This window comes from Chionomys nivalis, chromosome 23 (assembly GCF_950005125.1).
Source record: "Chionomys nivalis chromosome 23, mChiNiv1.1, whole genome shotgun sequence".
Taxonomy (NCBI): domain Eukaryota; kingdom Metazoa; phylum Chordata; class Mammalia; order Rodentia; family Cricetidae; genus Chionomys; species Chionomys nivalis.
The window spans coordinates 1,671,516-1,686,081 of record NC_080108.1 but is presented as its reverse complement, the minus strand read 5'-3'; the positions used below and the strand labels follow the sequence as shown (position 1 = coordinate 1,686,081).

At 39.9% G+C, this 14,566-nt stretch overlaps 1 protein-coding gene across 8 annotated transcripts in view; it reads right to left on the bottom strand.

Annotated features, from left to right (window-relative positions):
• Positions 1 to 14,566, bottom strand: part of Emsy (EMSY transcriptional repressor, BRCA2 interacting) — a 70,789-nt gene that overhangs the window by 41,744 nt on the left and 14,479 nt on the right. For all 8 annotated transcript variants that reach the window (XM_057756075.1, XM_057756081.1, XM_057756079.1 and 5 more), the window contains 3 exons: positions 13,353 to 13,528; positions 9,314 to 9,573; positions 2,132 to 2,408 (listed from right to left, as the gene is read on the bottom strand). In XM_057756075.1, coding sequence (XP_057612058.1) covers positions 2,132 to 2,408; positions 9,314 to 9,573; positions 13,353 to 13,528 — 713 coding nt within the window. The remainder of the gene's footprint in view (positions 1 to 2,131; positions 2,409 to 9,313; positions 9,574 to 13,352; positions 13,529 to 14,566) is intronic.

The following is a 14,566-nucleotide window of genomic DNA, read 5'->3' as shown; positions in this document are numbered from 1 at the left end:
TGGTTAAATATGTGCTGTGGTTTTAGTATATACCAGAGTCCACGTATTAAAATTCAATCCCCAATGTAAAGTCTTAAAAAGCTGGAAACGCCAACTGACTTAATGACTACAGTTAAGAAGCAGAGCCTTTAGAACACCATAAAACTAAGCACGGTAGTCTGGGAGGAACCCACGAATGAGTACCGGTGGCTTTTTAAGAGAAAAAGCACTCAGAGAAGGCACACATATGCACTCCTTTCCTCTTGCCACGTGACCACTGTGTACTATCCTGAAGCTTTGAAAGCAAGAAGTACATCACTAGATGCAAGTTCCTGTCCTGAGCTTAGATTTTATGACCCACACGGTAGAAGGAGAGAACCAACTCCCAAAAGTCTCCTGACTTCCACATGTATGGCATACATGTGCATACTGACACAAATATATACAAAAACACATTCACAAACGACATAAATAATGATTTTTAAAAAGTAAAGAAATTATTCCCCCATAATGTTCTGTTTTATTTTACATTGTTCTATCAAAAAAGATAACAAGGACTTACTATTGACCAGGCATTAGTGAGATAATCTAAGACAATGTTCAAGAAGATAAAATGTGCACTGAGGACCCTCCCAGAAGCTCCCCTATTTCCACTGAAGACTCTTGCTCCAGCGCTGGTGAGCCCAGTAAAATTCACAAAGACACTAATCTAGAATACTAAAACCAGGAAATAATCTAAATGAAAAGTGAGTAATAAATGGCTAGACAGAAACAGAATTAAATAACAATGAAAATAACTAAAGTGATTCTAGAAACTAGAAACATGTCAATGATGCTAAACTGTAAGAAAATGCTATCAAATGGGGTAGGAACTGTCTATTACAGAGACATTAAAAACATGGCCAGACTGTTAAACAGGAAGTGTACTGCGATACTTCTGCAGGCAACTGGTAGACTGTTTTTTATTTTTCTACTGTTCTCTAGAATTCCTGAATCTACTGGTTTCAAGTTTTAAGGACTTTAAAAACATTGCTCAGATGTTAAATGTGGACAATCATAAAACTGGGAGGACAGGGAATCTGACAAGGACAGAACCCCATGGAATAAGAGAGGAGAACAGAGATTTCTACAGAGCTAGTCTAAATATAATGAAAGAAACAATACCAGCAGATACAACATAATTGGAAGTAACATACTACGTAAGCTGAAACAGGCTCGAGATAGGAGATATCTAAGGTCAGCAGAAGACTATCACACTATTGTGAAAGGAATTCATGAAACCATAGAAAACATGAGGAAAACCACAAAATGAAAGAAAAAAACTTCTTACCACGTAAGAGAAGGTAGCAACAGAATAAAAAATGCAACCAACCTAACTAATTTGCAATGGCCCATTCTTTGGTCTTTGGAGAGCAAAAGAACATACCTGAGATAACCAAAAAGTTAGTTACAGCTTGAGATCTTTTCTTTTTTTTAAAAAAATATTTATTTATTTATTTATTTATTTATTTATTTATTTAGTGTGTATATAATATTCTGTCTGTGTGTATGCCTGCAGGCCAGAAGAGGGCACCAAACACCATTACAGATGGCTGTGAGCCACCATGTGGTTGCTGGGAATTGAACTCAGGACCTTTGGAAGAGCAGGCAATGCTCTTAACCTCTGAGCCATCTCTCCAGCCCCCACAGCTTGAGATCTTGAGCAAAAATTCAGAAGAATCAAATAAGGAGCAATCCTCTAACAATAAACTGTTTTCAAACACACACAGAAAACATACCAATTCACACCTCTCTCTATGATACCAGCACCAGACTTTCAAATACCAAATCACACATGCACAACAGCATGTACAATACGCTGTGAACCTTCCTCTAAGGAAAAGCCTAAGTGTGTAACTATCTGCTTCCATGTTTATAAATGGAAGAACTTAGAAAGGACAGAACAAGGTGCAGGAGGTACAGAGAAGAGAAAACTGCAAACACTTCATTCTCAGGCTAAGGGAGGGGGAGGATGAGCAGGGAAGTCTTCGCTGACCTAATACACATTCTCTCTCTCTCTCCCCCCCCCTTCCCTCCTTCCCTTCCTCCCTCCCTGTTGTCTTCAAAAGTCCCCCACCACAGGGACAGAACTAAACAGTGGCTCACCACTCACCTTGTGCTACTGTTGACATGACCACAGACGGTGTGGAAGACACCACAGCTGTCACTGCAACTGTACTAGAAACAGGTGATGGCGTGGAACTGCTGTTGCCACTGCTGCTACTGGTGACCAGCGAGGACTGTGATGCAGTTATAACAACAGGTGGCTTCTGAGTTGTGGACGCAATGACTGATGTTGGTACAAGCTTAGTGACTGCTGCATAGTTATGGGATTTGGAGAGAATGTTGGGCACGAAGGTTGAACTTGGTGATGTGGTCACTATAATAACCTAAAGGAGGAAAAATAAGTTATTTTCATGTACCTACTATATACTATCAGTGTATTTAAACTCATATAATTTAAAATTAGTTTTGCAATAGGAAAAACAATTCAACAGAGAAGAATATACAGTTAATTGAACTTATATGAACACTTTCCTTTACCGGCAATCATCAAAACTACACCAATTTCCAGCAAGTAATTTAAGAGGCACTGTTCAGTATTGTGCACGATGTGGCTGGCTCTGGGAGCATCCCAGTACACCATTCAGGGAATGAATCCACACCATCACATGAGCAAGTAATCTGGAGATGTGTTTGTTCACCTGTAAATACTTATTGAGCATCTACTATGTGCCAGGTATGGTTCTAGATGCTGAGGACAGAAGAATGAACAAAACTCACTTGCATGGTGTCTACATTCTAGTGCAGAGAGAGAAATAAAAACATACATGACATGTAGAAACAAATGGAAAAGACAACAAGCCAGGGTAAAGAAAGAAGGACGGTTAGAGTGTATAAACTTCTCAGTGAAGAGCTCTGTAAGGTGACATTTCAGCAAAAACCAGAACAAGGTATGAACCATGTGCTAGTCATACTTAGAGAGACGCTCAGTGGCATGGGGAGTAGGAAACAATGCCTCTTAAGACAAAAGCGAGCTTTGGATCCTCTATGGGACAGACTGGCGTTGATAAGGCACACAACCATGGAGAAGTGATGGAGGACCAGACAATGCAAAGTCCTGACAGCACTACTTCTCTGTGATCTTCCTCCATAACATTCATAACCTTATTACCTAATAAGGAGAAAAACATCAAGCAAATTCTAGGAGTGAGGCTAACTAAAACACCTGGCCTGTCAAAGTTATTTAAAAAAAAAAAAACTAGGAAAATCTGAGAAACTTTCACAGTGAGAAGTGTTTAAGGAGATAGGCAAATAGAATGTGGCATCCTGGGTGGGACTCCTGGAACATCAAAGGACAGTAAGGAAAACCCAAGGAAATCCAAATAAACTATGGTCTTAGGTTAATACTAATAATGCATCATTACTGTAAGTTAAAACAATGCATCATACAAATAAAAATATTAACAGGGAAAGAGGTGTAAAATATGCAACTTCTACAAATTTTCTGTAAATCTAAAACTTCTCAAAACTGAATCTATTTTTTAAACATATCTGTCTGCGGATGGAAGCTACAGTAGGCAGTAACAGCAGACATAGACAAATGAAGACTTCCTATGAAAACCAGCAGATATGGTGGCAACCACCATTAGTTACACCTTCTAAGTGGACTAGAAGGATGTGCTCCCAGCCTGGAACAGAGGGCAGAGACAAAGAGAGAAGGCAAGGTTTAGCCAGTAAGGCTGAGAAACCATAGAGTAAGCAGCAGTGCATCTCACCGAGTAAAAGACCCAGAATCACCCGGTGTGCTGAAGACAGAAAGAAAAGCAGTGCAGAAAGCCTACAGTAAGCAGAAGCTGATCAATATGAAAGCCAGACTAAAGTATCTGGATTTCATATTAAGAACAATTAAGCCATAGGAAGATTTTAAGCACAGAAACAAGGCGTGATATCTATTTAAAAAGATCATTCCCGTTTCCACGAAGTGAGAGGCAAAGTAGAAGCGACTCCAGCAGGCCAGAAGAGAAGTGGCAGCAGTCTCCTGGGCTGGGGGCTATCAGAAAGGAAGGGAAGTGATCAGATTCAAACTATTCTGACAAGCAGAGAAACTGAAACTTGTGGAGTTCCTAGAGCAGAACCAAGAAAAGCTTCCAGAGCTGATATGTGCACATTTTATTTAGCTGTCTCCAATCCCGTGACACAGACACTATTATTATCCCCATTTCACAGTAAAGAACATAAAAACTACTTATGCTGTGGTGGTACGCATCGCAGCTTTATTTTGGGGTGAGTAAGCAGTGTAATAGTAATACCCAGTTCTTTCACTATAATCATTTGTGCCTACCTAGGACAGAACAAATTGTTTTGAAAAAATATAAAGAAGTTATGGGAGAAATTCTCTCAGTTTTACATTGGTCCTAAAGAAAATCTGAAGTTAAATCAGTCAAGAATTTTCTGAGTGAGTCTGTATTTGGTATCTACATCAAGGAAACATAAACCATACCATCCCTGCATATTTTCAGTGTAACAAAGAACTTAAGACATGAGCACTTGTCCAGTACTTTAAGGAGTCTGCTGTTTAAGCAGACATGTGGAGAAAGCTGGTGAGTGTAAGCACACGCAGGCTGGAGTAGCAAACAGAATGCAGTAATATTATACAAACTGACAAGTGCACCAATACGCCAATAGGTCATACGCTCCAGAGTCAAATGAGCCTGCACTTAGAGCATCCTGCCTCTGCCACTTTCAAATGACAGGCCCCGGACATGTTAAAATCTTTAGGCTCCAATTTATTTTTTCTATAAAATAGGGATAATAATTCCAACCTTACAAAGTGAAGACAAGGATTGGATGATACAATCACTGAAGCATCTACTAGGCACATAGCAGGTGGTCAATATGACAGCTAATAAATGGTGCTTACTAGACGCTCACTGCCCCTATTTAATGTAGATGGATACGAATAAAGCATTGTAGACCACTTCTATCCAGAAACAATGTGGAATATACTGTGTTTGTTTTATTAGAAACATGTTCTTTCCTTCCCTACCTAAGTCTGATATCCCTGAGTATGCAAAGAATCCACAGCTACCAGATCCACAATAATAGGGTATTAAAGGCAATTTGGTTTCACTTTTGCCAATCCTGAAGCACTAGCCACAGCTTCCAAGAGGCACAATGCTGATGGCTGCGGTACAAGAGGATTCACCAGGCCTGGCAGGAAAGTAGACATAGTTAATTAGCAAGGCTGGGCAGAAAAGGGAGAAGGAAGTATGTACAGCTCAAGTATCTGAAACTTCAGAAGAAAGGCAGGATTCTAACTTAAGAAGGAATAAATCGGGGCTAGAGAGATGGCTCAGCACTTGAGAACACTGGCTGCTCTTCCAGAGGTCCTGAGTTCAATTCCCAGCAACCACATGGTGGCTCACAACCATCTATGAGATCTGGTGCCCTCTTCTGGTGGGCAGGCATACATGCAGACAGAACATTGTATACATAATAAATAAATAAATAAATTTTAAAAAAAGAAAGAATAAATCTAGGGTCTCTAGGAGCACATGCAGATTACAGATACAAATGATAAAACATACTTTGAGATTTCAATACACAAATGATTTCTGATCTGTACAGGGCTTTGCTTCCCAAACTTGAGTTCCACCCTGGAGAAATCACTTACACTTTAAAGCTGCTTATTACAACAGGGGAGATTAAAAGGTTTTGAAGCCAAGTGAACCAGACAGTGTTTCTTCAGGCCATATTCAAATTACTGACCTTCTAGCACTCACAAAAACTCCTTAAGAGTGCTGGGACTTGCACCCTAAGGACAGAATGAAAAATATCAATCAAGCACATGAAAGCATAAAGCTGTATTCTGTTGCTGTTTGTATCTGTGCTGCATCAATGTTGTTTTTAAATGAGGCATAGTCACTTACGTGGAAATGTACCTATGCTGAAAATGCACAACCTATTCATTTAAATGTGAATACCGTTTACAAAATCAGAAACAATTATACTTAATGTAAAGTCACTTTACTATATAATTAATTGTTAAGTTGACTTAAATACAAAGTGTGAGAAATCCAAGGTAAATACAATTAGGACAACAGCCTTGGATAAAAATATTTTTTTTAAACCCAATTACCCAGAAAACAGAAAACAAAACAAAACATGTTAAGTGTATTTATTAGTCCTCGCCACTCTCTAATTGTCCAGAAGGCTTTAAAGCAGATGTCAGAGGAGGAGTGACGTAGGAGAGCACAGCCTTACAACTGGAACACAGTGGATGCTCAGCAATTATTTGTGGAATAAATGAGCCCTAGTTTTTATTTAATTTGCCTTAAATGTTTATTTTTTTAAAACACAAGTAAATCTAAATCTCTAAATCTGAAGATTCATGGTATGACCTATACATGAATTTGGAAAGAAATGAGCCTTCTTAAAAGCATGAGTCTGACAACCTGAAATACTCATCCTCACCTCAAAATCCTGATGACACAAAAAAGTCAGTAAGGAGAAAGAAGAAGAGAAAGTGAAAACAAAGCACCCAGACTCCACTTACAGGGAGCCCCATCTGTTACAAACCTTTCTCACGTAAATCTACCAAAGAAGATTACAAAGTTAATGATGTGAGGTTATGTTTATTAAGCACTCATTGTGTAGGCTATAATTATTTTAGGTGAATAATCTCACCTAATTCTCCTGGCAACTCTTAAGAACTATTGTAACTTTTGTTTTAAAAGGAAACAGGTTCAAGGAGTTGTTAGCAGAGGGCCAGTGACACACACAGCTCTGGGGAAAATGACCAGACAGTACTGGGTCAGATCTACTTATGTGTGGACTGATTTGTTCGTTTATTAATTCATTCATTCATTCAACAAATATTAACTAGCATCTAGCATAGCTAAAGCACTGTTCAAAATACTAGGGAATATTGTAATGAATAAAACAGAAATCTAAGCTATCCTCAGTAGTCTATGGGAGAAATAGAAAATAAACTTGTAATTTATAACATCAACTACTTAACAAACTTAATAAATAGAAATGAAGTAAGATTTAACAACCTGAAGCATAGTCGTATAATAGTCAGTTGGTGTCGAGGACAACTTAGGATGGAGTTACGGATGATACAGCTCAGAGGTAGAATATTTGTCCAGTATATACAAGGCCCTGTGTTCACACAAATGCGCACACATGTGCCCGCGCACGCACACATACACCCCTACAAAAAGAAAAGGGATTCCATACCACCATATAAAAAGTGGCCTTCAGAAATGCTTCCTTGAAATCAAGTAAAAATGCAAATGTGTTCAATAAACACTGAAATCATCAAAGACAGTTAATTTCAACGTATTAGTGGATAAGTTTCAGTGAACCAGTAGATTCATACATTTGAAACAGTTTGTTATTATTAGTGAAATGTTGACTTCCAAAAACAATTTGCAAAGCAAAAGAGCTCGCATTTTTAGACACATGTTCTGTGGCACATCTTAAATATTCAATCTCATGTAACTCTTGTAATAATCTTTGACTTGGCATTACTCTTGTCCCTGAGATAAGACTTCAGAAACACTTACTATCTCATGTAACACAGCAACTTCCACCATTGACTCTAAAGTACTGGAAGTCAAGTTTATAATACTCAAAGCAGGAAACTGGAAGATTCTTGCCTGATGAACCTGACCACCCTAAGGACAAGTAGCAGAGGGACAGGGTAGCTAATGTCAGTTTCATATATAAGCTGACTGCCAGATGCTTAAGGAAATTCTGAAAAGAAAAAAAAACATCAAGTAATAAAACGAACTAGTCAAGATAAAGAACATGAAAAAAGAAAACCAAACCAAAAGACTTATAAATATAATCAAATAAAAGAATACAATCATCCTACCAAAAGGCAGGCTATTATTTTTAAAAAGAAAAACAAGGACCATCTAACAGAAGAAGGAAGAGTTATTAGAAATTTGAAGTATGATGGTTGCCAAGGATGTTAATGCAATCAGGCATTCAGATCAGCTGCGGCTACATAGTGAGTCACAAATCAGACTGAACTAAATAGTGAGATCATTTCACCAAGAAAAAAGAGAGTATTATAGCAAAAATGAACAATTCCATGCAAGTATACAGGATACTAATCAAGGGTACAGAAAGTGGCGATACAAATTCACCACGCTAGGGCCTCTTCTAACATCATCACATACATTACTTGCTACATCCAAAGCTCTTATAGAAACACTGGGCTCTCCCCCTCTGAGTATAGAGTTTAGTTTCCCCATGGTCAAAAAAGCTAATGGCAAGCTGGATGAAAATCAAGGAAGTCTAGATTTCAAAACCCATACGCTAAGCCACTGTTACAGTGGTGGTGGTGGTGGTGGTGGTGGGGACACAGACATGAAAAATAGGAATGAATAGTAAGAGCAAATCAGAAGATCAATTCAGAAAGTTCTACATTCTCAGTAAGTGGCCCTCAAAGGAAATGTAGAACATCAAAGAGTTAGCCCAAGAACTTGTGAGGACTGAAGGCAGGTGTGTGCAGGATAAAAGCTCTGGTGACAACCTGAGGGCAACTCCACAGAGTCTCCAAACGTAAAAGTAGAAGCTAAACAACAGAATGGCGCTGGGCATCTCAAGAACACTGCTGGAAGCTGGAAGCCAAGTGAACAATGTCTTTAAAACTCTCAGGGGAAGATTCCCTTTGTATACACAGGGTCTCAAAAAACTTCACAGTCACTAACATACTGGGAACCTACTAAAGGACATGCTTCAGTAAAATATATAATCTAATAAAAAGGGAAGAACAGAAAGATGCTCAAAAGGAAACCAGAGAAACACAGGTGTAAAATCAGCGTCAGGTCACCAGAATCCAGACTAGCGTGTGAAGACTGGGGACTGCAAGAACATGGAATTGACAGAGCACCAGCAACAAGGTTGGAAGTGAACGCATGACAGCACACAGAATAAGGGAGAATACATTCATTCACTTACCCATACCCTTCTCTTCCCTAACTCTATTGGCAAAGCAAAAGTGTCCTAAACACAAGACCACATAAACACTTTAAAACTTTTCTAGTTTGTTTTAAAACAACATTACAATTATCAAATACAACGTAAGTCTAGAAGCAGATGTGACAGCTGTCACCTTGAGCAAGCCATCTGGCAACTATGCCTCATCTTTAAAAAGTGGATGGTAATACCTATCGCAATGCCTTTCGTGCAGATTAAAGGAGAGACGTGAGCGCCCGTCAACTCTAGAGCACATTATGGGAAAGAGACAGCGACTGGGAGCCCCTCCACCACATACCTTCTGTGTGGTTGTGTTTGTCGTCTGTGTGGATGGTTTGGTGAAAGTTATTTTCACAGGTGACATGTGGGGTGGTAAGGAGTTGGCAATGCTCTGCATGATGTTGCTCATCTTGGGACTGCCACTCACAGGCACAGTGATAGTCTTCGAGACCGGAACGACAGCCTTTGGAACTTCCTTCAGAACCACAGGAGAAGAACCGGAAGAGTTTGTCCGCCTGCGTTTTCTGGGTTTTTCATCTTCGTCTGAACAGCTGACACCTGAAAGACAACGACAGCACCCTACTTACACAAAACTAGCACTGCCTCTTACACATTGATGGCTAAAATGTCTGTGCCAATCTTTGCCTCTCCCTTTCCTTGAATTATTTTAATTTTTATTTGATGTGCATTGGTGTTTTGCCTACATTTATATGTGTGTGAGGGTGTCAGATCTTGGAGTTACAGACAGTTGTCAGCTGCCATGTGAGTGCTGCGAATTGAACCTGGGTCCTCCGGAAGAGCAGTCAGGGCTCTTAAGCACTGAGCCATCTCTGCAGTCCCACCTCTCCCTTTCTTTTATGCCCAATCTACCACTAAGTTCTACAACTTTCCCTCAGAAATGTTGTTTCTCTGAACATGCACCATCTTCTCCTTAAACTACTCCTCCACTGGGAGCTTGTCTCTTTTCTGTATTTTATCAAAAAACCTCCTAAAAGATGCTCCTGCATCTTCACACTTCTATTCTACACTCGTCTATGCTACAGCAAATCAGGAAATTTTGCAACCTAAAATTCCCTAAGTTTGTATTTCCCTATCCTCCAAAAATCCCTGCCAGACCAAACTTCAAGGAACCCTATCTTTTCAGGCACACAATACCAACATCCTAACCCAGTGACCCCTAAAATTGTGACCAACTAAGCTTCTCACCATTGCCCAAAACTGCTTCAGCACCCTCTTATCTGAGTCTGTCTATCAAAGACCTCTTCTTCATCCTGCTAACATCACCCTGTAAGCCTCCCCTTTCTCCTCTGAGCAAAAGCACATAAAGCACTTTGTACCCCCTCTTCTGTACCTCTTACCATGTGACAATATGACTGTCTACACATCTCTCATACTAACGAGCTCTCAGACAAGAATGACAACGTCTATTTGATCTCTCTGGTACAGTGACTTGCACAAAGGCGGTGAATGAATAATAAAAACTAACATTGCTTTTGAGTATAAAATGTAATTTGAAAGTGCATTACTGATGGAGGAGGGTCATCTTTTTATCTGTTGCTTTCATTGGTTAATTAATAAAGAAACTGCTTGGCCTCTGATAGGGTAGAATTAAGATAGGCGGGGTAAAAAGAACAGAATGTTGGGAGAAAGAAGCCGAGTCAGGCAATCGCCATGATTCTCTCACTCCAGACAGACGCAGGTTAAGATCTTTCCTGGTAAGCCAGTTCGTGGTGCTACACAGAATATTAGAAATGGGTTAGATCAAAATGTAAGAGCTAGCCAATAAGAGGCTGGAACTAATGGGCCAGGCAGTGTTTAAAAGAATACGGCTCAGTGGTTAAGAGCATTGCCTGCCCTTCCAAAGGTCCTGAGTTCAATTCCCAGCAACCACATGGTGGCTCACAACCATCTGTAATGAGGTCTGCAGACATACAGACAGAATATTGTATATATAATAAATAAATATTTAAAAAAAAAAAGAATACAGTTTCCGTGTAATTATTTCAGGTAAACAAAGCAAGCAAAATAAAACATGAAACAGTTTTTAAAATAAAATTAAGAGACATTGATAGAAGCAAAACTGGACATCCAATTGTTCTTGTGAGCCGGGTATGGGAGCAGAGCCGCGAGCCAGCCCTGAGGAGGCTGAAGCAGAAGGAGCACAAGCCTGAGGCCGGCCTGGGCTACACAGTGAGATTCTGTCTCAGGAAAGACTGCTGTTTAGTGCAGAGAAGAATCAGGAGTTCAAACTTTCTTAAAGATTATGTCAACTGGAAATATAAACGGTAGCCTCTAGAAAGATGGTGACAGTAGACAGACAGCTGGATGATATGTGGAGCAAGTCAAGAAGACAACGCAAAGACTGGAATTAGGGAAACATCGAATAGGCACATAAGCACATGCCTACAGTCCCTACTCATGTCTGTGTTCCGCAGCCATCAAAGATGAGGATAGCTAGGACAGCACTGTGCAAAGGCAGATTTCCCACAGAGCAAAAAAATGATGGCATTTCTCAAATTCCAGAACTGACCAAAGAGTCAACACCTAGTCATATATACAGAGAAGAAGTCTTTAGAACCTTCAAAAACTAACCACTGAAAACAGTTTGTGGCCTGTGACTGATTCCAGAAAAGCAGGTCTAACCAAAGCTTAGACTGCAGCATTTTCTCCAGAGGGCCTGGTAACACTGACATCACTTACTTTTGACAGATACAGTACTTCCACTTGACAAGACAACTACATGGAGGCAGGACTGGCAGGTCTTGGAGACTTTACCATTGCTATGCTGCCACTTGGATCAGGGGTAGAGGTTGGGTTTGACGTGGTACTTGTATAGGAATAACAAACCACTACTGAAGAAATAATTAAAAAAAAAAAGAAAAGAAAGAAAGCAAGTTTGCTGTTAACTTTCACCACAACTGTCCAGACATACAGAAAAACTGCTTTTCTTGTAGGCCAACTTTACCATTCTCATGTGATCAGAAGCTAGATGCTAGTACAAGGTACCAGACTCAAGGGCTAAAGACTACTTTGAAAATCACTGAATAAGTCTTCTCGAGTATTACCAGCTTGTCAACAGGTAACAGAGAATGGCAGAGAATGGAAGTACAAAGCAATCAAGTTTAAACCTATGTTGAGAAAAAGGAAAACCATTCCTCATAACAGCAAGAAGTGGACAGACACAAACCTGAGGTACTCCTTATTACCAATAGCAGCACCAACGAGACTAACTCTCCCTAACCACAGCAATTCCCAAAGCACATACAGGAGGAGAAACAAGTGACTCTTCTGTCATCTGCCAACCAAGTGCAAGAATAACTAAACTAATGACAGCATCAAATTCCAACCTCCTTCTCACTCAGAACCAACAACAGCCTGGAGCTGCCATGCCCCGAGTGCTTTCCTGTCACCATCACCGACTCTCACACTCCATTGCCCTTTTAAAGATGAGGAGCCCAGATGATAAGACTTGCTGAAAGTCGCAGAGCTAGAAAATGACGAACTCAGATCCAAACACCAATTTTACTATTAAAAATCCAACTTTCTTCCCATTCTACCAACTAGCAAAAGGTCAAAGTGGGAAGAGAAGAAATATAACTACAACAACGAAGAAAACAGAAACCCAGCAGAGCTGAGTTTGCACAGATAACTGCCTCCCTGAAAAATGCAGCTTTCTCTGGCACAAAGCCAAGCCCGGCCAAGAATGACAACTGTCTCACTCAACACAAAACTTGTCTCACCACTAGACAAGACAAACCATGTCTCAAAGGAATCTGGCAAACACACTGTCTTTAGAGTAGCTTTTGATCCAAGCATACTCTCAAATTTAGTGCCACCTTGGTGAGAAAATTCAAAGATTGGTTAAAGCATGTCAATCACACGATTAAGGGACAGTAAGAAAGTGCTCACTGACTGGAACAGCGAGCCTACATGTACCATTGATTCAAAAGACAAAAACAGTTTTATTTTTCTAGAGCTATCAGCTGAGCAGGTACTTCTGCTACCTTGTTTATTTTCTAGTGCCATTCCCTAAGTCCTTCCATTCACCTCTAACAAGCAGCCCCTGTCTGCAGCCTCAGCAGTAGGGAGGCTGAGATGAAAGGACGACCTCAACCTGCATTCAAACCAAACAAAATAAACAAAACAAGACAAACACCAGAAATTCAATCCGAGAAAACTTTTGTGATTAAGATAACTTTCCCTTTGAAGTAAAGAAATCTGATTTTGATGGAGATTGAAAACCTGGCAGTTTCTAGCTTCAGATAAAGACATACCAATCTCATAATTTTTAGCACTTACTGCGAAGAGCCGCCCCCAGCAGCAGCGCTCCTACTCACCTTCTTTGCTGGCTGTCTCTGCAGGCACAGGAAGGGACGCATTGTGCTGGACAGCTGCATTGGCCACAGCATTTGCTGTTACAGTGAAGGCAGTCTGGGGAACCAGCCGGGGCATCAGTGGTACCAATCTACGTCCTTCAATGGACCATTCTGAAGAGCTATTAGGTCCAGACATACTAAACAAAAGAGAAAATGCTGCTACAAGGGTTCGCACTTGCTAAAAATGAGTCAAACACACACAATTTTTAAATGATTAAAAAGTGCCCTGAATTCTGGAGACGCTTCATTTTAAGCAAGCAAAATCAAACTTAAGTACAATTAAATTCAAGGAATGCCACACACTGAGGTTCTTACATACTTTATTCTTTAATCTGAATAACTATAACTATGAAAACTTTTTCTATGCTTTGAAAATAAAAATTGGTATTAGTTTTATGAAATTGGGTTTCGCAAATGAAAACAAATATTTCTACTAATAAAATTAACTTTTGGAGCTTAATTTTGTAATTATACACGAAAGCAAAAGCACTGATAGTGTTAAGAATCAGACTTTCTTTTACAGTTAAAGGTGGAGGTCAATGAATCTTTGCAAAATTTCCTAACTGCCCGCATGGCCAGAGATTCTAAAGGCTTTCAAACACGGAAAACTGAGGCAGTAAACGAGAGGAGTTAGTAGGAGGGAAGCGGCTGTACATGAAGGCAGGTGTCGTTGATTAATATTCACTGCATTTTTATATTATCACCCTTCCTGCTTCCTGCTATACCAAGAGAGCGGAACTGAGGTTGTTGAAAGAGATCCACCACTAGTCACCTTATTTGTATGGTGCACCCTGTACCCCAAAAGGCACTTGAGGCAACTGGACCCTCTCTCTCTTTCTAAGACATTCTTAAGTCTCCCTGCTTTAGACTTCTTGAGTAAGTTTTGTTCCAGAAATCAGACAAGAGGCTAAAATATCAAAAGACAGCTGCCATATCACTAACTTGGCTTCATGAAACACCCTAATGATTAGTGTCAAGGTTTAAAAGTAATCTAGACACAACTAATTTTCTTCACTAAATCAGAAATATTTCTTCAAGATTCCACCACAGATTCTACAGGCCAGCTTGGTGTTTACGACTCTATATTCAGTGATTCTTCAGATTCAGGCAGAGTACCCCAAAGCCTCAGACAGTGGACAGATGTTGACAGTGATGGTGTCATTAAAGCCAGCTAA